The sequence below is a fragment of the Carlito syrichta genome, unplaced genomic scaffold (assembly GCF_000164805.1).
Source record: "Carlito syrichta isolate Samal-C Ts95f unplaced genomic scaffold, Tarsius_syrichta-2.0.1 Scaffold304518, whole genome shotgun sequence".
Lineage (NCBI taxonomy): Eukaryota > Metazoa > Chordata > Mammalia > Primates > Tarsiidae > Carlito > Carlito syrichta.
The window spans coordinates 38,787-63,353 of record NW_007248614.1 but is presented as its reverse complement, the minus strand read 5'-3'; the positions used below and the strand labels follow the sequence as shown (position 1 = coordinate 63,353).

The 24,567-nt window shown below is 54.1% G+C and overlaps 1 protein-coding gene across 1 annotated transcript in view; it reads left to right on the top strand.

The window, feature by feature from the left end:
• Positions 1 to 24,567, top strand: part of LOC103262502 (homeobox protein cut-like 1) — a 290,353-nt gene that overhangs the window by 233,443 nt on the left and 32,343 nt on the right. The window contains exons 17-22 of the mRNA XM_021713407.1: positions 840 to 1,511; positions 2,629 to 2,694; positions 3,970 to 4,071; positions 6,490 to 7,316; positions 9,130 to 9,295; positions 9,812 to 9,868. Coding sequence (XP_021569082.1) covers positions 840 to 1,511; positions 2,629 to 2,694; positions 3,970 to 4,071; positions 6,490 to 7,316; positions 9,130 to 9,295; positions 9,812 to 9,868 — 1,890 coding nt within the window. The remainder of the gene's footprint in view (positions 1 to 839; positions 1,512 to 2,628; positions 2,695 to 3,969; positions 4,072 to 6,489; positions 7,317 to 9,129; positions 9,296 to 9,811; positions 9,869 to 24,567) is intronic.

Genomic DNA, 24,567 nt, shown 5'->3' with positions numbered 1-24,567 from the left:
CTCTCCCCCTTCCCCACCCCGCTTAAAGCCGGACGCCGAGATGTGTGCCTGCAGAGGGGCTGCAGAGGTCGGTCAGGGCCGGTGCGGCCGGAGATCCCAGGAGGGACGGTTCGGAGGACGTTGGCTTTTTGATCTGCGTCTGGTTGTGCTGCACGTAGGCCGGGGCAGATGTGGACGCGACCTGGCCGTGGCGGTGTCTCCGGGGCTGCCTGGAGCGATGGCCCCGCCCTTTGGGCTCAGTGGCGCTCTTCTTCCTTTGTCAGGTTTCTCTTTCTTTGCTCATCCAAAGTGGTGGCATCACCGACTGTGCTTCTGGTTTGGGCAGCTGGTAAACCGTTTAAAGGTGTCTCGGGCTCCGATGATATTGCATTCTTAACGTGTGTGTGCTCCGATCGAGTGGACTTGGTGCTGTGCGTCCGCCTCAGAGCAAGAGGTGTGAGAGAATCCATTGGTCCTAAAATGTCAGTGTTTGCTGCTCGCCGGGCGGGGCCCTTCTGGTAATCGCTCGGAGGCTCGAGGCCCGATGAGAGGCCCGCGACCTGTCGACTCTTCCCTGTGTGTGTTACCGGCTCCTTGTCACGCTAGGAGTTTGAATCTATGTCAAGGGATTCTCCAGGCTGCAACGTACAAGAAAGGCGCAAACATGAATGCATGTCGCTTGTGATGGGGGGCCTTGTTTGGCTGACTTTCAAATTCAATCGAAAAACAAACCAACACACCTCATTGGCCCTTGTGAACTCCACACTTTTTCCCTTTTGTGGGGCAAACTTTGCATTTCGGTCTTGGTTTTTTTCCCTTTTGAATCCCCCATAATGCATTATGTTTGCCCTTCCTTGTAGGGTCAGCCAGGAGAAAAGGGAAAGACCAGCCTGAGAGTCGGCGCCCTGGACCTTTGCCGGCCTCCCCTCCTCCTCAGTTGCCCCGCAACCCGGGGGAGCAGGCTTCCAATACTAACGGTACACACCAGTTCTCACCAGCGGGGTTAAGTCAAGACTTTTTCAGCTCATCCTTGGCAAGCCCCAGCCTACCCCTGGCTTCGACAGGAAAATTTGCACTAAACTCTCTCCTCCAGCGACAGCTAATGCAGTCCTTCTACTCCAAGGCCATGCAGGAAGCAGGAAGCACAAGCATGATTTTTTCAACAGGTCCTTACAGCACAAACTCCATATCTTCCCAAAGTCCATTACAACAAAGCCCAGATGTAAATGGCATGGCCCCGTCCCCCAGCCAATCAGAAAGTGCTGGGAGCGTCTCCGAGGGCGAGGAGATGGACACTGCAGAAATCGCCCGGCAGGTCAAAGAGCAGCTGATCAAGCACAATATCGGACAGCGCATCTTCGGACATTATGTCTTGGGACTGTCGCAAGGGTCCGTGAGCGAGATTCTGGCCCGGCCCAAGCCATGGAATAAACTGACGGTTCGCGGCAAGGAGCCATTCCACAAGATGAAGCAGTTCCTCTCCGACGAGCAGAACATCCTTGCTCTTCGCAGCATCCAAGGCAGACAAAGAGGTGAGAGACCAGTGTGGGTGGGCGCCCGCGAACAAGCCCGTCACAGAGTTGTGTGCGTGCGTGTGTGTCCATGTGTGTGATGAAACATTTGCACCTCACATCAGGCAAAATTCTCTTCCATTCTTCCGCGCCCAGAGCTCAAGGGTCACCCGACATGCGCTAAGACTGTTAGACTTGGGAGGTCTGACCTGGGAAACGTGCTCGTGATCCTGCACTTAGGGAATTCAGAATTCCAATGCCGTGTACCGGCTTGGAGGGACTGCATTATGCGCAACGTCCCGGCAGGCTTAGTGCCAGGGATGCCGCCGGCCTCGCTTTGCAGGGGGTGTGGGGGGCCCATCGAGCCCCGTTGCAGCAGCATGCACTGGGCTCGATCCTCGGCAGAGCTGACTCTGTAGGGAGAGCACAGCCCAGACATGGCCTCTCCTCTTCCCACTCCGCAGAAAAGAGTGGGTCCTGTGATCACCTTCCCTGCAGCCTGTACATCCCATTAGAGATTGGTTTGACATCGTGAGCAAAGCAGACCCACCTTGAGTAAAATACATGAAAAGCGTATTCAGATGTCCTTTCTGCCCCACCCTCCATGAAAAGACAGAACGTCAGTCACATTCATAACTTAAAGGATTCCTTCCCTCTTTAAAAATGGGACCAGTTGGCTCAATCGACAGGGCCATAGAGAGGTCATTTTATCAGCCACATTTGAAACATTCTGAAGTTTAGACTCAAATGAAGAAGGGAGAGATTTTGAATAGCCTCAGTGTGCACCAAGAACGTGGAGCGTTTTAAGGTGATGTTAACCGAAATCAGGTGTCTTTGGATGATTAAAATGAGCTCTGTTCTGGGGGCTGGTGGGTGAACTGGAGGCAGTTCCTTCCCTCCGACCCTCTTGGCGTTGACGCCTCAGGCCACTCCACGGCTAGGTCTGTCTGGTCCTTCCTGTGGGCCAGCCAGCCAGGGAGAGGCCTCTCAGAAATGTCTCGTAACTCCCGAGTTGCACAGGAAGCCCTGAGCCCTTTCTTTAGTGACGGGCGGCTCAGCTTTCACGTCCCGCAGCCCATGTCGTCAACACCACCGTTCCCCTGATGGTTTTGTTCTTACCACACTTGTTTTTCAACAGAGAATCCAGGCCAGAGCCTGAACAGACTATTTCAGGAAGTACCGAAACGACGAAGTGGGTCTGAAGGTATGTTGCAGGCAGGTGTCTTTCTTTGCAGCCAGTAACCTAGGAGGCAGCGTGTCTTTAGCCGGGTATTGGGGTATTGTGCAGTGTGATTCTGGCCTGGAACCTGGTGGAAAAACAGAGCTAGTAAGTATAAAACAAGGCACGGGTTCAGGCCCGCCCAGCCCCTCCCTCCCGAGCTGCCTGCACTCTACCGAGTGCAGACGGGGTGAGAAGGGGTGTCGCTAAGTCAGTCCCCTTCAGAGTCCAATCACACTTTGCCCGTTTTCTCAGAAGCAGGAGAAAGAATAACAGTTGTTGCTCTGAGAAACCAAGTCAAGTGACCAAGTCAGATCAGAGACTGCGGCTTCCTCGTGCTTCTACCTTGGAAACACGTTCAAGGCCCTACGGGGCGGACAGATTCCAGATCCAGTCGGTTCTCCCGCAGGCCTTGGCGCGCCAGCCCCGCGGCACTCCTTGGAGCTGCATCTCTGACGGGGCTTTGTTTCAGTCGCATACTTGCTTTTGAGTGGTTGAAGGTGGTGGTGCCCATCTGGGAAGTCAGGGGAAAATTAAAATATCCGGATGGCTTCCAGAAAGTGCTGGGGCCGGCCCCTGGCCGTGGTAGCTTCATTTCGTCTGCACGTGTGGCTGCTCTGTAAAGCATCACCATGTGACTGTAAGAATGAATTCTGGTCCTTCAGGAATTTCCGCAGGCTTCGTTCTCCGTTCATAAATTCTTAAAAGACATTATGTGGTAATAGATTCAAAATTTTTAAGTTGAGCCTACGTCTCTTCCCCTTGTGTGTCCAAGTGATTGACAGCTAATCGGCCTCAGCCCTGTGCCCTCCTTTCCCGCTTGTCCTGTGTGGGGTGCCAGCCTCCAGAGCCTGAGTAGAGTCCCGGGCCACCACGGTTGCTAGAGTTGCTTCCAAATGACTCGTGAAAAACGTTGCCTTCCAATCGTTCTCTTTCTTTATGCTGCATTAAGTGATTGGTTCTCCTGAGTACTAACTCAAGGGTGTGATGCCCAGCTCGAGTAAATGTGAGAGCTTGTCCCACTGGCAAAATAACACTGACCGTGAGCCAGACGCGGCAGGAAGCCCTTGCTGCCCGGTGTCTCGGCACGCACTGTGAAGCTGCACCCGCAGCAAAACCAGGCCGGGGGAGGCCACGCCTGCCTCCTTTTCCGTCACCAGCCTCCACACAGGGCTATTTGTCAGAACGATGTCTTCGCGCAGCGCTGCTTGTTAATCCCGCATTTGGGTTTGATGTCACTGCTGTGACTTCTCCCTGCAGGTAACATCACCACCCGGATTCGAGCCTCGGAAACTGGCTCTGATGAAGCCATCAAGTCCATCCTGGAACAAGCCAAAAGGGAGCTCCAAGTGCAGAAAACTGGTACGGCTCCCACTCCTTCAGCCACTCTCTTCCACGCTCATTAAAAAAACGGCCACACAATGGGCTCAGTGGCTCAGCCTGTAATCCCGCGCCTTGGGAGGCTGAGGTGAGTGGATTGCCTGAGCCCGCGGGTTCGAGACCTGCCTGGACAACTTGGCGAGACCTCATCTCCACAATAAATCAAAATATTAGCCAGGTGTGGTAGCGCGCGCCTGTAGTTCCAGCTACTTGGAAGGCTGAGGCGGAAGGATCGCCGGACCCCAGCAGGTGGAGGCTGCGGTGGCTGGGAGCGGCCACTGCACTCCAGTCTGGGTGACAGAGTGAGACTCCAACTCAAAAAAAAGAAACAGCCACGACTGCTCTGGTCAGCAGTTGTTAACTTTTTTAAAACAATAACGAACGTGTGTTTTCACACATATAGGCACATACAGAGGGCAGCAGGTCTGTGTGACCCGTATTTTGCTCGTAGTCACCTGTCTTCTCACGGTATCATTCTCTTGCCTTGAGTCAGTGCCTAGCATCTCCTTAACTTAAATTACCAACCAGTCCGCGTCAAGTGTATTTTTTAAATGCAGTGCAGGCTTTTGTTATTTGATTATTATCATACTTGACCAAATGTAACTGAAAAAGAACGGGCAAAAAATAAATCCTTAGCAGCTGCTTCACGGAACTGAATGTCCATAGCATTGCCAGGTTTAGACATCTCTGCAGCGGGAGCTCAGGAGTTCCCTAGGAGCTGCACTTTGTGAGAGGAAAGGACACCTGTGTTGCAGCTTCTCTCTGACCGAGCTCAGATTATTTGAGAGGAGCGCCATGGTGCACGCTCAGATCAGACCTTGTGCAGGCAAGGGAACTGAGTGTCTGAGTTCTCTTCCTGGGGTTCAGCACATAGACACCCCTGCCTGTGCCCCTGAAGCCCATGCTCTGCCGATCCCTCCACTGTGGATCTGGTCTTGGGGTTCCTGCCTGCCTGGCCTGGCGGCTGGCAAGCAGAACAGCTGAGCACGAGCCACCAGCTGACTACTCCCCTCCAGGCCCGCTCAAGCTCCACTCCCAACATGTGTGTCCTTCAGTGGGTGAGCTTGTTGATATTCCTTTCTGGGTACCAGGCCTGAGCTGGGCCTTGTCACCTACTTTAGCTTGCTCAAACTGAGTCCTCGTCACCTGGAAGATGGGTTTTGCTGATTTTCCAGCTCACCCTTGAGTTAAAATAATTTGCCCAAATCCATTGAATGGTAGACGCTTGATTTGGGGAGCAGGAACAGAGCCAGGAAGGCCATAGATTCCTGAAATGTCAGAGCAGGAGCATCTCGAAGCAGCTTTTGGTCAGGGTCGCACTCCATGGTTACCCAGAGCTGGTGAAAAATGCAGATGCTGGGCCAACCCCCGTCTTCCTCCTCAGACACCACAGGGTGGGGTTGTTTTTTTGAGTTGGAGTCTCACTCCGCTGCCCAGGCTGGAGTCCGGTGGCACGCTCACGCCCATCCCAGCGCCGACCTGCCGGGGACCAGCAATCCTTCTGCCTCCGGCAGTCCTTGCAAGTAGCTGGAACCACAGGTGTACACTACCACGCCTGGCTAAGTTTTGATTTATTGTAGAGACGAAGTCTCGCCAAGTTGCCCGGGCTGAACTTGAACCCATGGGCTCAGGCAATCCACTCGCCTCGGCCTCCGAAAGTGCTGGGATTACAGGCTGAGCCACCAGGCCCGACCAGGGTGGGGTTTTAATAAGCTCCATAGTGATTTGATGTACAGCCCTAGCTAACCATCATTAATGTGATCTGTTACTATCCCGAGTCTGTGAATGGAAATATTGAGACTCAGCATTGCCCTGTGACCTCCCCAAGCTCACCAAGTCCCAGGGTCCTGGGCCAGGGACTTCTGAACCTCATTGTCACCCCTCTTCCCCTTTCCCCTTGGGGAGGCTCACTGCTGCTGGTCACACCACAGCTGTCCACCCAGAAGGAACTGGAGCTAGCCCAAACATGACCAGTTGTCACTGGGGGACTCTGGTCTCTTGTTACAATTAGGAACAAAAGCTGTGCTTCTAAACTTTGGCAGAATACTAGCATGTTGGGTTGCAGCGCGGGAAGATCGTGCTAAGCTTGACCGTTCTCAGGGAAGGGAGGCCGTGCCAGGGAGCGTTCTCACGCATCCCCTCTGTCGTCCTCTCAGCCGATGGGCACCCATGGCCGACGACTCATGGGGCGATAGCCTCAGGTCTCTGTCCTCATCGTTCAGACGAGGTGCGTGGATGTTTCATCCATGGGGGGCGATGGTGGGACAATAGCAGCGTGGTTCTCCCACATAACCCGTGTCTTGCGGCAGGCAGAGGTAGGGTGAAGCTGGGCTGAGAGGCACGGCCCCAGGCGCGGGGGCCGTTCCGCCACCATCTCACCCCTGTGTCCGTCCCCTGCAGCAGAGCCAGCCCAGCCTCCTCCTGCATCCGGCAGCGCGAACTCTGACGACGCCATCCGCTCCATCCTGCAGCAGGCCCGCCGGGAAATGGAGGCCCAGCAGGCCGCCCTCGACCCTGCCTTAAAGCAAGCCCCACTGTCCCAGACCGACATCGCCATCCTGACCCCCAAGCTGCTGTCCGCCTCGCCCCTGTCGACCGTCTCCAGCTACTCTCCTCTCGCCATCTCCCTGAAGAAGCCCCCCGCCGCTCCTGAGACCAGCACCTCTGCTCTGCCAAACCCCCCGGCCCTCAAGAAGGAGGCACAGGAGGCCCCCGGGCTGGACCCCCAGGGAGCGGCCGATTCTGCACAAGGGGTTCTGAGACACGTGAAGAACGAGATGGGCCGCTGGAAAGACCACTGGTGGAGCACGGTCCCGCCGGAGAGAAGAAACGCCGCCCCTTCTGAAGAAGTGAAGAGTGAAGAGACCAGCAGCGGGAAAGAGAAGGGCGGCGGCGGCGGCGGCCCGCCACGGGCCGAGCGCAGCCAGCCCCAGGGCCCCTCGTCGTCCGAGTACTGGAAGGAGTGGCCCAACGCCGAGTCGCCGTACTCCCAGAGCTCGGAGCTGAGCCTGACGGGAGCCAGCCGCAGCGAGACGCCCCAGAACAGCCCTCTGCCTCCCTCCCCGATTGTGCCCGTGTCCAAGCCCACCAAGCCCTCCGTGCCCCCGCTGACCCCCGAGCAGTACGAGGTCTACATGTACCAGGAGGTCGACACCATCGAGCTCACCCGGCAGGTGAAGGAGAAGCTGGCCAAGAACGGCATCTGCCAAAGGATCTTCGGGGAGAAGGTAAGGGGTCGGTCTGGAGGCTTGGCTTCTCCTGTCTCTCCACGGCTTAGGACCAAAGGTCTGTCCCGGGGGGTGCGGCCGTCGCCCATCTTATTCAGCCCAAGAGTGAAAAGGAGCATCCACTCCCAAACCTCCAGGGAGGCCAGTCAGAGAATGTCCCACCCCAACCCCATCTGCTGGACCCCTGTTATAGCCAGGCTCCGGGCTCATCCTCTCGCCCGCGTGCTGCCCTTTTGACCACTCACTTATCCTGGAAGGTAGATGGCCAAATCTCCACGTGACAGGTAAGGATGCCAAGTCCAGCCTCTGCTGCCAGGTGGAGCCAGAAGGCACCTCTGAGGACTGTTTGGGCCCCAGAGTTCTGATCTGATCACACAAGAACGACCCGCATGTAGAGAGCCAAAAGGAGCTTACTAGAAAAAGCCACATAGAGCATAATTGTGCTTTTCTGTAACCAACCCGGAGGATGTCGTCCGGCCAGAGAGGTGAGGCGACCTGCCCGGGAACACAGCTTCCTGCCCTGGCTCAGGAAAGTGAATGGGTCATCAGTGAGCTCCCAGACCTTTTCGCTCTTGGCGCTTTCCTGGATAACGGGGGTTAACTAAGCCCGTGAAATCTAAAATAAGTATAGTGCCCCAGCGTCGCTTCAAGTCACGGATTGCCGCGCACAATGAGAAGCACCCTGCTCCTCTAGGAGGCCCCTTCCCGCGGGGGCACATGTCCAGATCGGCAGCGGCTTCCCAGGGGCCCTGTGGAGCGCGTCCTCCCCTGCCCCGCGCCGTCCTGCCTCCGGTTCAGTGTTGGCGGCAGGCTGTGCTGTGAGTCTTTGTGGGATCCGATGGTGAACTCTTTGTCCTGGTTTTGCAAAAGGTGATGGGGGTGAGTAGAAATGAGGATGAGAATTTAAAGTCCCTTGAAATTTCTAGTTCAGTGTTGTAAAAATATCATTTGAGAACATTTAAATAGACATTTGTGCTCATGCCTTAAATTTAGCAGAGACTTAATAGCATTGAACTTGTTTGGCCCATGAGTGCAGTTTATTCTGGAACTTGAGAACTTTTCAAAAGAGTGATCGGATGCAGCCCCTAAATATCTCTGGGCTGCATCTGTGTCCTGTGGGGGGTGTTTGTGCCTATACATATGTATGGCCATATGGGAGCACAAGAAAACTCGGGTGTGTACATGCAACTTGTCGATCGTCCGCAGCTGAATGTCACTCCCAGACCGGCTCCCCCGTCCCCACTAGCTCACCTCTGGGCCCCCACCTTTGAGCAGGATGAGATCAGAGAGAGTGAACCTTTCTACATGCCATCCTGGCTCGGTGTCAGTAAAGGACGATGGCTTCGCGTGGCCCACCAGCACCCACAGCTCCTGCCCTGGAGGGGTTCTTGGCCCAGCATTTCAGCCTTTCCTGGTGCCACCAAGCAGAGAACAAGGTGCTTTCAAATGCTTCCTCCTGGCATCGTCAGGGTGATAGCCCTCTAGCTTTGGCAGGATTGAGACCCTGGGGCGAGAGCACCCCTCCCTTTCCCAACCTGCTCCTCCCTGGGAGCGGAAAGCTGTGACTATAGCCGTGGCTCGCCTAAGACTGCCCCTGTGCCAGTCCTGACTTGAAAAGCTTATTTCCCTAGCCCAAGCTGTCACGGGCCACCAGGCTGTGGTTCTGTGCTCAGGAGCAGCCCTAGGTGCGTCCTCGTGTGTTGTCATCCCTGCCGTGCCTCCCCACAGCCGAGCGTGTTGCACAAAGGCGTCCTGTGGCATCTCGCTAATGTCTGGGCACTGACGGTTGCGTGTGTCTTTGGTGCCACTCCAGGTTCTGGGTCTGTCCCAGGGCAGCGTCAGCGACATGCTATCCCGGCCGAAGCCATGGAGCAAGTTGACCCAGAAAGGCCGAGAACCCTTCATCCGGATGCAGCTCTGGCTGAACGGCGAGCTGGGCCAGGGGGTCCTGCCTGTCCAGGGGCAGCAGCAAGGGCCAGGTAACGGCGGCCCCGCCTCGGGAGCGGGTTTGGGGAAGGAAGGGTCTGTGGGGGCGGGGCTGTGCAGGGAGGGAGGAGGCTGCGTGCTCAGGGAGGCAGCGTGAGCTGCCCCTTCTTCCACAACCTGTTGCCGTGAGGCCGAGCTTCGTTTTTAGGAGGGAAGATTGTGCCTGATTTCATAAGCAGCAGAAAATGAGTTGCCAATTAAGAAAATGCTGTTTATACGTAAATATAGGTAAAAGTCAAGTAGCTAAATCAGGGAATCAGGAAGGAAAATCACCCAAAGGCTCAGGAGTGGGAGCTCTCCCAGGTGATAGCTTCCACCTGCCCCAGACAGGGCCTGGCCTTGTAGCAGGTGCCCAGACTGAGTGCCCCCGTGCCGTCCCTTCCTGTGAGGAGGGGCAGACCTCTCTTGGGCCTTTGTGGCTCTGTCCCTTCGGATGCTGTGTTCCATTAGGAAGCTTTAAGCCCTGGGCCTGGTTCCCCCGTTTAATTGTAACCCTCTTTCTTCCTCAGTCCTCCACTCTGTGACATCACTACAGGACTCCCTGCAGCAGGGCTGTGTGAGCTCAGGTAACTAGCCCATTTCTGTTGGTTTTGCGTAAAACGTTAGCTGTCTTTATGTTTCCCCGCCCTGTGGTCTGCCCTGGTTCTGGATTTGGTGAGCTGAAAACATGGTATCCTGGCAGCCAACTGAGTCCCTCTCGGTCTCATTTCTAACAGAGAACAAGCCAACCACCACATGCAGGGACTCCTCTAAGATTGTTCATTCACCGTGGTCCTTCCTCTTTGTTGGCCTCCTGGTTTGGGGGGCAGAGTCTTGTGTTCAGGTTCTGTACTCGGGAACTTACAGTTTAATAGGAAGGGACAAGATACAGGCACACGTTGCTCTCGCAGTGGGTTGTGTCAGAGTGACATCTCATCCCTCTGGAAGACCTCGGGCTGCCTCCATGCAAGAGGATGAGGAAGCTAGGAGGCTGAGGAGGAGGATGAGCCAGGTAGCAGGAAGGAAATGGCCGAGAAGCGCCTGGGGGCAGCTCGGATGCAAATGGAGGGAGAGTTGGAGCCCGCAGGAGAGGACCAAGGTGAGACGTGGAGCCTGGGACAGGTGGTGGAGGGCGGCAGCTACAGACTGAAAAGCTTGGGCCACTTCCTGTCTGTATTTGAGAGCCCTGAGGCCTCTCACTGGACTTGTTCTCCTCCATGAGCCTCCGGACCGAGGTGCCTGGACTCAGCTGGCCCACGGCCATTGCTCCTGGGCTTCCTCCGTGTCCTCCCGCCTGTTCCTCGTATGCCGAGCGCATAATGGTGTGAGCTTCTCGCCCAGCTTTCAGGAGCAGCCTGCATCATGAGCCAGTCCTCTCTCTTCCTTTCTGTATTTTTCTAAACATGTTGATTAGTCTCCATATCCCATTGATTCATTAAGAACACAAACAAAGCTAAGTGAGGAGCACAAAGCCCGCCAGCTTGCTAGACTCTCTGCGAGGGGAACATGTGTAGCGAGGGAACAGCTGGTTGGCAGCGGCTGCTGCTGCTGCAGGATCCCAAACCCACGCACAGATGCAGCCAGCGCTCGGTGGCATCTCACTTCCAGTTGAGGGTGTTGTGCGTCTTCGGTTCTGATTTGGTTCCACCCAAAATGGGAGCCGGGGGGCTGTATCTGGACATCTAGATGGGGCAGGCGTCCTTCTGAAGAAAAATCACTTCATTTCTGGGTTGGCCAACGTAATTAGCAAGTACCGGAGGACTAATTCAGCGCTGGCTTGTGTTCAGGATATTTGGGGGGAAATGAGTGTAGCTGTTGTGCTGGAGTTTTGCGGACGTTGGCTTGGAAAATTAGCCTTACCTCCTGTTCTCATGGAAAGTTGGCCTCCTTTGGGCTCCTGAGAGTATTTGCTGCCCCATCAAGACAGAGCCGAACTTGGCAGAATGGGACTAACGTTTTCCAGATCAAAAACCCTTGTTCCGAAGTAGAGCCGGAAGCCTCCCTCGGTGCCAGGCATGTTATGATCGACGCCAAAACCCTCTCTGGGTCCAAACAAATCCTTGAAAAATGGCTTTTTACTTTTTATTGTAGCAGATTATTGCCACTGTGCTGGAACATTCGTACGACAGTCGCATTTCCAACCCGGGAGAAACACACTGGGCTCCTAAGAGGAATGTAAATGATATTTGTAAAATTTCAAGTTACTTTATAGAATAAAGTCATTTAAAACTCTGGAGGAGTCTGCAGATTAGAAGAAGAAGAGAAAAAGGAAGCGAGCCCCAGACAGAAGGAGCAGGGTAGAACTCGCAGGTGGTTTTGCGAGGAGGTAGCTGATGGTCGCCCTCTGTGTCATTCCAGCAAGAGGAAAACCAGCAGCCGAAGCCATGATCACAGCAACTATGGAGAAAAGTGGAAATGTAGTTTCTACGTGGCAGGAAAATTAAGAAAACAAAGAACTTCGTACATCATGAGGCTACCAAAATGCTAAGCAAAAAATGTTTATCTGAACCAGGAAGACTAGAAAATGCTTGTTAGCAGGGAAAGAGATTGTCATGTGGTGGCAAGATTGTGAGTGGTTGTTTTCTTGTTTGAAATGTCTTTACTAGCAGAGGTTATCTTTTCAAGCGAGTTTCTAAAAATTAAAGTAGCTGTGCTTGCAGATTAAATTAGGAAAATTGAATTATAATTATGGTTGTTAGTAAATCCTTGGCATGAATGCCTATAGGAGAGTTTAGAATCTTCTTGACAGTGCCTCTGAGGAGGCTTTCGACCCTGCTCCCCCAAAGGCTGGAGACTGAGCTCTCTGGTCCTAAGATTGCCACAGGGTTCTGATTCCCTGCTCTCACAATGGCTACCACGGAATCCTTCTAAGAGGCCCCTAGACCCAGAAAGATGCTCTGTTCTTGTTGGGAGCTCCACTGGTTCCCTGCCTGCGGCAGCTCAGCAGAGTAAAACCGGATGTCTGCAGGAAGATCCTTGCCAGCCCAGCTTGGTGTCTTCTTGAATAATGGTGAGAAGCACTTAGGACCTGAGAGTCCAGGCCTCTGAGCTGGCCTGATGACTGGTTTTCCCTCCCAGAGGTGCCAAGATTATGAAAGACTTTCCTTCTGTCCACTCGGCCAGTCATGGTCCTCAGCGGGGGCTACATGCTCACAGCAGAGATGGCGGAGGCCAGGCAGGATGACCCTGTGCTTGGTTGGTTACTGTGGTGATCAGGTCGTCCCGTGCTAGCGTAGCCTCACCCACCTGCACAGCAAGCTGCTGACCCGGGAACCTGGTTCCCTCGCTGAAGAATTCCTGTGGCCTCTTTTTGCCCGCCTCTGTTGTCCATCGGTGTGTCCACTTTCCTTAGTGATCGGTATGTCACACTACTGGTTAGTTTTACACAAGGAGCTGAAGTTTCAACTGCGTCATATCCTTTTCCTCTTGATGGATACAGCTGTTTCTGAATGCGCCTCTGAGCATCTTGAGTGTTGGACTGACGTCCTTGGGCATAGAGGGAATTTGGTGCCATTTTTAACCACCGGTGTCATGAGTTACCTGTGGCCTTTTCTTAGAAGCTGTTGAGGCCTCGGTAAAGAGTAAGGTGAGCGGCAGGTCCCATGCCAGTCATAGAAGTAATTTTTTTCTTAAGAAAGGGGTTTTTTAAAGGACAGATTTCAGATCAGTTACCTGGTGAGAGATTTCCTGATGAATCCTAATTTTCCACCAGCCTTTTTGTGTTGGCGTCTTCAGGATCATCTTTGATCTAATATGGAAAACTCCATTTGAAGACACAGTTGCAGATGGTCCCTGGTGCCTGATTCTGAGCCTCCCTTTTGTTTGTCTGTCATTTCAGGCTTCATCCCTCATTCCTAACCTCACTGCTTAGTGACAGCAGTGCCTCTGGAGGAACAGGGAGGGGCCCCTTAAGGTGTGTATCCTCCAGTGTGGCCTGCTTACCACGTCGCACTTATTTTTAAAGGGAAGCACGCCTTGGGCTATAATAAAGGTGTGTGTGTGTGTACTTACGCAGGTACACAGGCAGGAGACAGATATGACCTAGTGAGCCATTGTATCATTTATTTTTTTCTTGTTCATTCCTTAAGACTCGTTTCATCTTCGCAATTCCTTGGGGTGATTAATCTGTTTGCCCCTAGGGAGGGAAGGAGACAAGAGACAACTCAAGAAGGAGGAGAGGAAAAGGGGAAGATAGAGATTATTCTGGCTGCAGCATTAGTCATTATCTTATGGAGAACTAAGGGGGAGGGCTACCTGGTGCCCTATGCTTTGTAACTTTGTAACATGGGGATGTCGCACACTGTGGCTATGGGGCCCTTACTCCTCTGCCCTCACACTGGCTTCAGATGGATTGTGGCTGTCCAAGCAGAAGGATGGCCCAGGGCCCTCGGATCAATGGTAAAATACCTGGTTTTTTCTTAGCGTGTCTGGCAGGAACGGTGGCTTCCGAGTCACCTCTGCCCATGGAGAATTCCACGGCTGCATGCCACTGTGCTCAGCCAGCGAGAGTATCAGCTGCCTCTGTGCAAAGACAGCGGCTGAGGTCTGTCTCCAACGTGGGTGGTCGCGTGTGCGCCCCTCCCTGACACTGAGTTCCCAGGGCTGAGGGCTGTCCTTGGCCTTGCACAGTCAGGAGATCCCGTGGCCATAACTATCCCCACTGCAGACTGGCCCACGCTCCTCTTTAAGGTGCGTCCTGCTCATGGCTCTCGTCTAGTGCCCCCAGAAAATATGTCTGGGGCTCTGGGACTTTAAACCCTGCAATGATTCTGATACAGCGTCCTTGAATGTGCAGTCAGTTCCTGTGTTCACGGCTGAGGGTCAGGGTTGGGGCATTTGGATAGCATGTTACTAGGGAAAGGACGGGCTGCACACACCCCCCAAAAAATTCCATGGCACTGTCTGAAGCAGACAGAACTCTTCATTCAGGGCCTCAGCCTAGACGTTACTTTTTTTTTCTCCCTTTCATTGACATAAATCATTAAAAGTAACTGTCAGTTCTCTTCTAACAGAATTATTGTAACCCTGGTTTGAGTAGCTGAAAGGACTCATACACAGGCAACTTATACATAGCCACCGACAACAGATGAACAGCAAAAACATGGAAAGCCAACATGAACTAGAAAGGGTTCCCTGAGCAGGTGACCCCGGTGTGTCCTCGCTGGGACGTCCGCCTTCCACATACTCCTCGGCCATAAGCAGGATGGCCCATTCGTTCTTTCTCTCTCGGGTGTGGCCTGCGTTAGGACATTTTCACTTGTCTCAAGAGTGACATCCTGAAGACGTTCTTCACTCTAAGGTCAGAAGAGACAGGTTTCTGGATTCAGACACGGCCTGCCCTCCTGGTGGCTGTCATCTGGTGCGTGTGGGCACGGGCTGCAGGGAGGCCCCTGGCCCAGAGAGTGCTGAGAGGAGGACCTGGGCCGTGAAGGGCGAAGGGGTCAGGGAGCAGAACGTTCCAGGTGGAGAACTCTGTGGCTGCACAGGGACGGAGATAGGGAAGAGAGTGGCCTACATGGAGTCTCAGAAAAAGGTGAAAACATTGGGACCTCCTGATTCAGAGGCCTTTGTCCTTTCTTTCAAAGTGACCAGCAAAGTAGCTGATGGAGGAACTTTTTTTGTATGTAGAACACCGTTGATGCCGCAGCCTAAAGGTCTGCGTGAGAAGAACTGTGGACGGGCAGGACCGAAGGGAGGCCCCCGGCTCCTCACCTCTCCTCGGAGTGCCCCTCCCTCCGTGGGCACAATTCTTACATCTGCAGGGCTCACAGGACAGAAGCTGGGGCAGGTGTTCGGAGGTCATGGGAGGCACCCCTCATGGACGAACTGAGCCTGTGGGCCACAGGGAGCTGCAGACTCATGACGGGGGAAAGAGCTTTCTCCACTTGGCCCTGGAGTGGGGAGGACCAAGGGTTGCGAGGCAGCCTCCGCTGCTGCCACATGCAGCCTAGGCAGGCCGGGCGGTTCTGAGAAAGGAGAAGGCGCCTGGGGCCAAGGGCAGGGTGAGGCTCAGAGAACCTTCCTGGAGAAGCACTGTGTTGCAGGGGAAGGATGCGGGCATTTGCCAGTAGGCGACAGATGGCCCAGGCCCCAGGGGCAGGGACAGGGAGGCTGTGAATCCGAGGAGTCCTAGCCCTGAGCCAACCAGGGGCCAGCCCGGGGCCCAGGGACAGCCCCCCGCCAGCGGGGAGGGCCTTGGGTGCCCTGCGCTCTCCCCAGAGCCTGCCAGGATGGACCAGGGTGAGGAAACCACTGTGTGAATTTCCGTCTAATCAACTTTTTCGCAAAACGTCAACCCCACTCCAGCTGAGTTCAGGCGAGAGGTGTGTGGAGGCACTGGTGCTCTCGGGACAGCCCCACCTGCACCCCTCAGAGGACCCTGCCCCTGCAGGTCCCACACGGGCACCCCGGGGCGGCCAGCCACTGAGCACCCCAGCCAGCCGAGGTTGTGTTTCAGAGCCACAGATGTCCTTGTCGTTGAGGGGAAAGTGCCCGCGCCAGCTCCCAACACCACCCCGTGTCCTGGAGCCGCGGCTCCGCCCCTCATGTGCCTTCAGGAAGGCTGCTCCGCCATCACTCGTTCCCCAAGGGTCTTTTCAGAGCGGAATTTGCCACAATGCCTCCGAAGAGGGCAGAAGTAGCAGCGCCCAGCATGGGAGATGTATGTGACATTTTGGTGTTCATTATGGCGTGCAGGGCTTTTGGATAAGCAAAATTTTATGTACCATGGTTGCAAAACATGAGTTTTAAAACCCACACTCTTTTTAAGACATTAGTTACCCACCCTCCCTCATCCCCTAGTCACTAGCCCCGCCAGAGGCTCCTGTCCCATATCGGGTGCATCCTTCAAGATGCTCCATGCGTCGAGATACTTGTTCCACACAGGTGGGGCAGGCGGACCCACAGGTGGGCCTGGCTGTTCTCACTTAGTGGTATATCAAGGAGACCCTCCTCTGTCAGTACTGAAGAATTTCCTCCTCCTTCTGCAGCTATGGGGAATTCCCGTAGCTGGCTGTACCATAATTTGTTTCACCAATCACTGCTGAGAGAGACATAGATTGATTTGAAACAGCAAAACGTGAGCAACGGTCCCGCAGTGGCCACCCATGAGCCTGTGCATGACTCAGCGGGCTCAGAACGAGCTGCCGAGAGTCAGTCCTGTCTGCCGCTTGGTGACCGTGTGGTCTCAGGCAAGTCACTCAACCTCTGTGGGCCTCAGTTCGTTCTGTGAAGTGGGAAAAACCAAGTACCTACCTCCCAGGCTGTCAGGCAGTCTAAATATGTCCAGGTGTAAAGGTTTCCCGAGCACAGAGCTGGCTTGGAGTAAGTGCTGATTAAATCCTTACTTCCCTGCTGCTGCCGCCACTGCTTTCAGAGGCTGTCCCGCGTGTGCAGGGGAGAGCTTTGGCATGACAGACGTGCTCGCACGAAGCGTTGGACGTCTGACTCTAAGGCAGAAAAGAGGTCTCGTCGCACCCCGACCCTTTGGCAAAGACTGTCGCGTGCTGCAGGGTGCTGGGACCCCATGGGTCTGTTGAGGGGGAACCCACAAACCCCTCTCCAGAGTCTTGGCATCTGTAAAATGCCATTCCGTGCTTGGAAGTTGCCTGTCCATCGACCATTCCTTAGAGTTGACACAAAGAGTAAGACTAGAGGTCACAGGTCATCACGCAGGCCGTTTGGCACAAACAAGCATGGAACCAGGCCACCAAGACTGGAAACAGATGGCTGTCAGCAAGGGTGGGTGGTACCACACCACGCTGGCTCTTCTGGCCACTGTGCCTGGACCCTTCATCCTGGTGCTCCCTGCCTCAGCATGAGAGACAAAAGTAGGCCATAGGAGCAAACAAGGACTTCGGTTTCCGTGGTTTTGTTCTGGGGAAGGAGTGAAGAGGCTTAGGTGCCTGGAAATCCCCAGGCGATGCTAGAAAGGTGGCGGGAGTGAAGAGGGAATTCACATGTTGGCATCTCTGATCCTTCATCAGTCCGTGGAAATGGCTTCTTCCTCTCGAAATAAGCACGGCTCGAGGATGAGAGGTGATTGCCCCATTAAGAAGGAGGGGTGGAGGAAGCTCGTGTGGTCCTGAATCACGGGGCTTTGCCTCCACAAGGGCATTTGAGAGGCGAGCACCAGGCGCTGAGGACCTGCTCCCCAAGTTCCTGGAACTACAGTCACAGAGACGTCAAGGCCACACTTCAAAACAAGGAACAAAATCGGGTTCAGATTGTCCATGGACAGGTAGCAAAAAGCAGACCCATGACAAAACCAGCAGTTGATAGAAGAGCAGACACCGTTGTTCCCTTGGGATGTGTCCCACATGTCTCTACCGGGGAGCTGGCAGGAGAAGGGGAGGGAGGGCGACAACCAGCAACACCGGACCTAGGTCGATAACGCTTGATGGTGGAAAGTTTAGAGCCATCTGGCCTGAGGTCGAGGGTCCATGTTTCTTTGAAGCCCCTTCCAGTCCAGATGCAGTGAACGTGTACACGTTGGCCTGGGGTCCTCTCCCTTGCTACAGGACAGCCTGCCCTTCAGCTGTCAGGGCCTCCTCGCTGCCCGTGGGCCAAAGCCATCCCAGGACCTGACCTTATCCCACGAGGGGCCATGCTCAGCTCCCACAGAAGTAAGAAGGGAAGTCCCCACCACCACCATCCCCAGCAGTGTGACTGCCAGCCGGGAGGCTTCCATTGTGAACTTCCTCTTGATTTTGTGTTTTGTTCTCTCCTTTGTAACTGGATTCCTAAATATAGCCCAAGTCTGAATTGGCAGATGTTGGGTTTGTCCTTTACATGAAGGCCAAAATTAGTCTGTCATTTGGCACCTAAATAAAGCAGCCACACTGCCTCCCTACCAACTTTGCAATTAGGAGAGCCTGACGTTGCAGCATTTGACTTGATAAGGAAACTTCGATGGAAGTCGTGGCAGCACCTCTGAACCCTGCTGGGCCCAGAGGGACACTCCCTCACCACGATCAGACCTTCTCGTTCCCAAGTTAAGGTCAGTTTTGTTTCATATGGTTTAAAATAACTCATGAATTTGGAAAAGAGAATCAATACCCTACAGAAATAGCACTCTGAGAGAACAGCAACGGTCGCTCCGACTTTTTGCAGGAACAGAAAAATCTGTCCACAGTGCCTGAAGCCCGGCGAGCAGAGGGACTCCCCAGGGGCAGGAGAAAGATGTTATAATCAATTACCACATCATAACACTGATGTATGATAATTACTGAGTGTTCCTCCCGAGACAGTGCAGCATTTGGCTGGGATGCGGTTCTTTCGTGGTCCGCTGGCTGATTAATATGCAAATAATAGGCTGATTGCATGACGAGCACAGAAAATGAGTTCCCTGGTAACGTGAGCACTGGAGCGCGAAGATGACAAATTACTTTCGCCGACTGTCCTACATTAAGTGCCCTTTCTCAGCAATTTCATCACAAATTAAGGAAAGCAGTATGGAGAGATTAGGAGGATGTGTAAAATAATGTACCTTAATGGCTTTTCGATACCATCGGAGAAAGCGGAAATGTCACTCGGTCCCACACAGCGTGGCCCCGGGCCCTTGTGAGGCCACACGAGTTCACTCACCTGCACACTGGGTGGAAGACGGAGGCAGCCCCTGCACCAGCGGGTCCCGCGGGCTGCGGTCAGCCGTGGACTCTCCAAGGAACATTCCGTCACAGCCCGACATCCCCATCCGCACGCCAGGCGGACAGGCCGCGTCATGGAGAGGGGACGGGCCACCCGAGGCAGACACCGCCCTCTCCCAGATGGACGGGCCGAAGCCTGCGGCCGCCGCGTGCCAGTGGAAGGAGCATTCCTGAGCTGCAGACCTAGAAGACCCAGAAAGAAAATAATCTTTAAGACCACCTTTTAGTTCCCCTGCTTCTCAGGGACCCTAGAGAGTTAATTCCATGCTCAGAATGGCGATGGGCACTGCTGCCACCCGGTGTGACTTGGTGAGGGACAGGCAGGTGTTCGCCCAGAGCCAGAAGTGAACTCTAGAGAGAGAGGACACACACCCGCACACGCTCTCACAGTGATTAATCTTTGATTACAGCAAAGCAATTTAACTAGAGGGTTTTTTCTTCCCATCTCAGTAATATATATTTAGGCTGTTTGTATGACATACGTTTTCCCTTCATGCATAGGGACACATTGATAAGTTCATACGCACAGCTGGCTCGGTAATAAGGTTATCGGAGGTAATTTGAAAACACTTATTTCTTTTCTATTCTTTTTTTTTTTTTGACTTGGAATCTCACTCTGTCGCCCAGGCTGGAGTGCAGTGGCATACTCATGGCCACCGCAGCCTCCACCTACTGGGCTCAGGTCATCCTTGTGCCTCAGCCTTCCAAGTAGCTGGAACTACAGGCATGCACTACCACGCCCAGCTGATTTTTACTTTTATTTTTATTTTTATTTTTTTGTAGAGGTGAGGTCTTGCCATGTTGCCCAGGCTGGTTTCGAACCCCTGGGCTTAGACAGTCCTCTCGCCTCAGCCTCCCAAAGTACTGGGATTACAGGCTTTATTTCTAAATCAGGATGGATCTGTAGAAAAGCCAGAACAGGGCCACCCTGTCCCCCTGAAGCAGGGCCAACTGTGTCTCACCCGGTGTCACTTCAGAAATCTTACCAGCCAGCGAGTTCACTACAAAAATTGAATTGTAATTTAAGCAAGGTCTTTAATTTTTAATGTCTCCAAGCTCTGCTTTTGATGTGCATATTTCCTTAAGAGCTTATAAAAGATACACAAGAAAAATGAGCCCCGAGGGAAAGCAAATTTACACTCCGAATCCCTGGTAGTGTCCCTGCTCTGCCCTGGTGAGCCCTGGCTCAGCGCAGACCCGAGGGCTGCAGGGCGCGTCCCCTCCACACCTTCCCGCCTGCGTCTCAGCCCACACCGGTCTGAGGGCGTTTCTCCCAGTGTACGTGCCCGGTTTGGGGGAGGAAGGGCGAGACTGCAAAACCACCCCAGGAGGCAGGCAGGTTCTGGGTCGGACCCATTGGTGCCTCTAGAGCATTGACTGATGCCTTCTCAGCCGCCCCAGCGGCTCGCACCCTTGAGGCCAGGGGCCTTCCTGTCTGCCCTGCCTCCAGATCCCACCTCTCACAGGACTCAGCCTTGTCTCCCCACACCCCTGTCCCGCGACACCCGTGTGCACACACAGAGCGTTTACTTTCCCAATGCCTCTGGCGCTCTCTGTGCCTGCTGAGCCCGTCTGCAGGCTTCCCCAAGCACGCGCCTGGCCAGGGTCCCCAAAGTGCACGTCTGACTGGTCACTGTTCCGGCCACCTCTCTCCAGTTGAAGCCCCACCTGCTTAGTCCGCGTGGCCTGACCTGTGCCAGCTCCACTTGCAGCGCCTCCCCTCACGCGGGTGCCCCTCGCCTCAGACGTGCCCTGGGTTCACTCCCCTCGCCCGCCCACCCCCATCCCCAGCCTCAGCCCTGCCCTCGCCCCAGGCTCTTTGTCGTGGCGCTCCGCTTAGTCGCCCCTTGGCCACAAGTTCTGGAGCTCAAGATCCGCCTTGCCCATGTCTACCCCCCGCCCCCTCCCCTGGCACCGCCGGGCACGCGGAGGGTCTCTTTATGCCACAAAAGGCACAGGCCCCGTCTTAAAGCAGCTGAGAAGTCAAGTTTGGGGAGGGGAGGTATAAATAGCACAAGTTAAGTAACCTTGCTTTATTAAACAACTTTCTTTGTTAACAAATAAAGTATTTCGGCTCCTGTGTGTCATTCTAAGAGTTCCTGTGGTAGATTTTTAAAAACTGTTCGCACACACACACACAACCCCAGCACCTATGAGGTACCAGGTACCTTTAGCTTGTCGTACCCTCGTTTTACTTCAGTCCCAGCAGAGGGGGGCTGTGCAGGGGGGTGGCGGGGAGAGAAATCATTGCTCTTCTGCTGTGTAGAAGAAACTGGCACTGATGGCAGTGGGGAGGGAGTATGGGCCTCTCCTCGCGAGAGCAGAGGGCCCACCCAAGCCCTTGGTCTCCTCAGCCATGTCTTTCCACCCCACCCCCCACCCCCAGTCTTTCTTAGGTGGCTCCTTTCTGCTGTTGGAGGGAAAAAGCAGTTTGGTCGGTTTGCTTTTGCCGAGATTTTCGGTGACCTAATGCCATCTGGGGCTGGCGAGGACTGTGCCTGGTCTTGGCCCTGCCACTTGTATGGAAACAGCCCTCCTGAGGGAGCAGGGCCTACCTGGGCCCTCAGGAACGGGCCGTGCACGCTGCCCTGCTGGCGTCCGACGTCGGTGCTCACCTTCTTGGAAGGAAAGCCGTTGTGTAGTTCGGCCGCTTTGAGTGCTTCTCTGATACTCCTTAGTCTGTTGTTAGGTAACTTTTGCTTCTTTCTCGGTAGGGAAACGTCCAGTGGCACAGTAATGGGGTGTGAAAACTCCAGAGTATCTCTGCGACATCTGCTAAAGTAGCCACTTATTTTGTTTCAAACTCCTGCCGATCACCACGCATGTTACCAGAGGAGAACTCCATGTTTTCTGTTGCTGTGTCTCACAGAGACATGGTGGGAACGTGGTGGAGATCCAGTGAGCTCAGGAACTGAGGAGCCCGTCACCACCGCCACTGGGGAAAAACTTGGTGTTCAGAAATACCGGCACTGGTCGTGCAAGAGGATTTCCTGTTGCTGAGTGGTACAGGCCTGGCCAGCATGTGGCAAAAATGCAGGAGGTCAAATGAGCGCTGCTGTTCATTTCTGATACAGATGAGCTCATGGTCCAAACAGACGCTCCAGCATCAAACCCTAGGGGTGGGTCTCTTCTGAGCACAGGGCGGGCGCCCGGGCCAGGCCCCGTGTTCCCGGCAGGTCCAGTGTCCACACCAGGATCTGTCCATCGGAGCCCAGCCGGGAAGCGTCCAGGCTGGCGGTCACTCTTGGGGTTTCTGAGGCTGTCAGCAGCGGTGGCTGGAAGGGCCCCTGCCAGGTCCCAGGCCTCCCACGCTGGGCACCCCAGAGGCCACCACACGCCCCCGCACCCGGGCCCTCCCTCAGGCTCCCCTTGTCCTCTCCTCCAGGGCTTCGTCGCTCGTTCACCCTGATCTGCGCAGGCCACGACCGCCCTCTTCTCCCCCGACCTTCGCCCTCCCTCCCGCCTTTGCTCGCTTGTCTGTCTTCTTAGGCACTTGGAATTTCCCGGCTTGGCATGGGCTCAGAGCCTAAACTATGGACATAATGAAAAGTGGTGCGTCGGACCAGCCGCCAGTTAAATAATGTTTGGGTTCTTGTCAGAATGTCACGGAGTACCCTGTCATTTTGTTTCAGCAACTTGTCCTTCTGAATGCACAGTTCGCCTTATGGCATGCCAGCAGTAAAAATGTCACTTACAATAATTACTTTTTGGTGAAAATGCTTGCTGACTTCCTACCTTCAAGCTGTTTTTTACACAGTGGGGAGATAATAAGAAATGACTTTATCCTGACTGCTCAAATGAACACTAAATGGAATTTGGGTTATTATTACTGCAGATAGAGGGCTGGATATGGAAATTTCAACAGTAGATCGGATAAACTGCAGAGAGATTTGTCTCTGGAAATTATGGCGGGTGTGCATTTTCAGTTGGCTTCTATTGAAAACTTAAGGCAGCTGTTGTTTGCCTGCTGTTTTTGGAATATAATATTTTTCACAATCCTTTTATAGTTCCAAATGCCTTGTGTCTCTCAGAGGGCCTTGACTCACCGTCTTTGCTTTCTGGAGCTTACGAACCAAGCTCCTTTTATGCCAGATTCAATGCCGTGCAAAAAAATTCATTCCCATAGACCACTTTTTAAATGTAACACCTTACTACTATTGCTGTCAAAATCGGATGGATGGGACCGTGGAGTGGGGCTTTTAAAATATGCAAATTGCCTGTTTCCAGTTGTCCCCGTCCTGTAGGCTGCCGACTCCTCGAGGCTTTTGTCTGGTTTCTCTCTCGTCCCCAGTGCCTGGCAGAGCGCACCACACAGAGTAGGTGCTTTAGACACGTGCAGAGTGAGTGAGTGAGAGAAGACAGGCAGGACATGGTTCGGAATCACTTTGCTCATAGGCAGGTGAAGGGATGGCCAGAAACATCGAGCTTCCCTCTCCTGATCTGGTTCCCATCTTGCTCCAGCAGCGTGACTTGACCAACTCGAGTGACCTGTCTGAGCCTGAGTTTCCTCGCTGAGGAACGTGGGGTTTACATTTCCACCACACGCTCTCGGGATCATTGAATGAGCCCGAAGGGAAACGCCTGCCCCGCCACTGCCTCCTTCAGAGTACTGTGAAATGTGCTTTGGTTCCCTTCCCTAATCCCACGAGCGGACTGGCTTTTTGTGACCCATTGTTACATTTTCAAGCTTGATGCGTGTTGAGATGCAGACGGTAGGAAACCGTTCTGGAAGACGGGCCCCGTCACTCTGTCGCAGGGGGACCTCCCGCACAGGATGGCGGGCACCACTGGCCGGTCTAGAGGCCATCGCAGACGTGGACCAGCTGGCTACTTCCAGCTGTGTCTCTCTGGAGAGGATGAGGGAGTGGCCGTGCCTGTTTCGCACTGTGAGGCGCTTGCGGGAGCGAATCTGTTCCCTTCGGTACGCCTGCGCACAGCAAGTGTGCGACAGACGTCAGCTTAAATGGTGTCTGCCGTTGGGCTCGGTGACGCAGTCGAGTTTCTCACCTCGTTTCCGAAACCGTGAGCATCGCCCAGGCCGCTCTCCCCCTCTGCCCATAGCACTTCCGTCCTCCCGAGTCACTCTGGAGCCTGCGTCTCTTCCCACCCCGGTTCCTGTCCCCGTCCAGCCCCCAACCCAGCTCTCACCTGGGCCCCTGGCCTCTCTTACTGTTCTCAAGTTCCTGCTCAGTATTGAAGCAACAGCAAACTTATTTGCTATCTTACTTATTAATATGAGCGCTGCTATATCTCAGACTTTAAAAAGAAAAAATAGGGGCTGGCTGTGGTGACTTACACAGGCGATGCCAGCACTTTGGGAGGCCAAGGTAGGAGAATCACTTGAAGCCAGGAGTTGGAGAGCAGTCTAAACAACCAACAAATCAAGACCCCATCTCTACCATAAAAACTTTTTTTAAAAAAATGAAAGAATCAGCCATGCACTTACAGCCCCAGCTACTCAGGAGGCTGAGTCGAGGGGATCACTGGAGCCCAGGAGTTCAAGGCTGCAGTGAATGATCATTGCACTGCTGCACTCTGGCCTAGGCGACAGGGCAAGACTCTGTCTCCTTAAAAAAAAAAAACACAACCGGGCTCGGTGGCTCAGCCTGTAATCCCGTGCCTTTGGGAGGCTGAGGTGA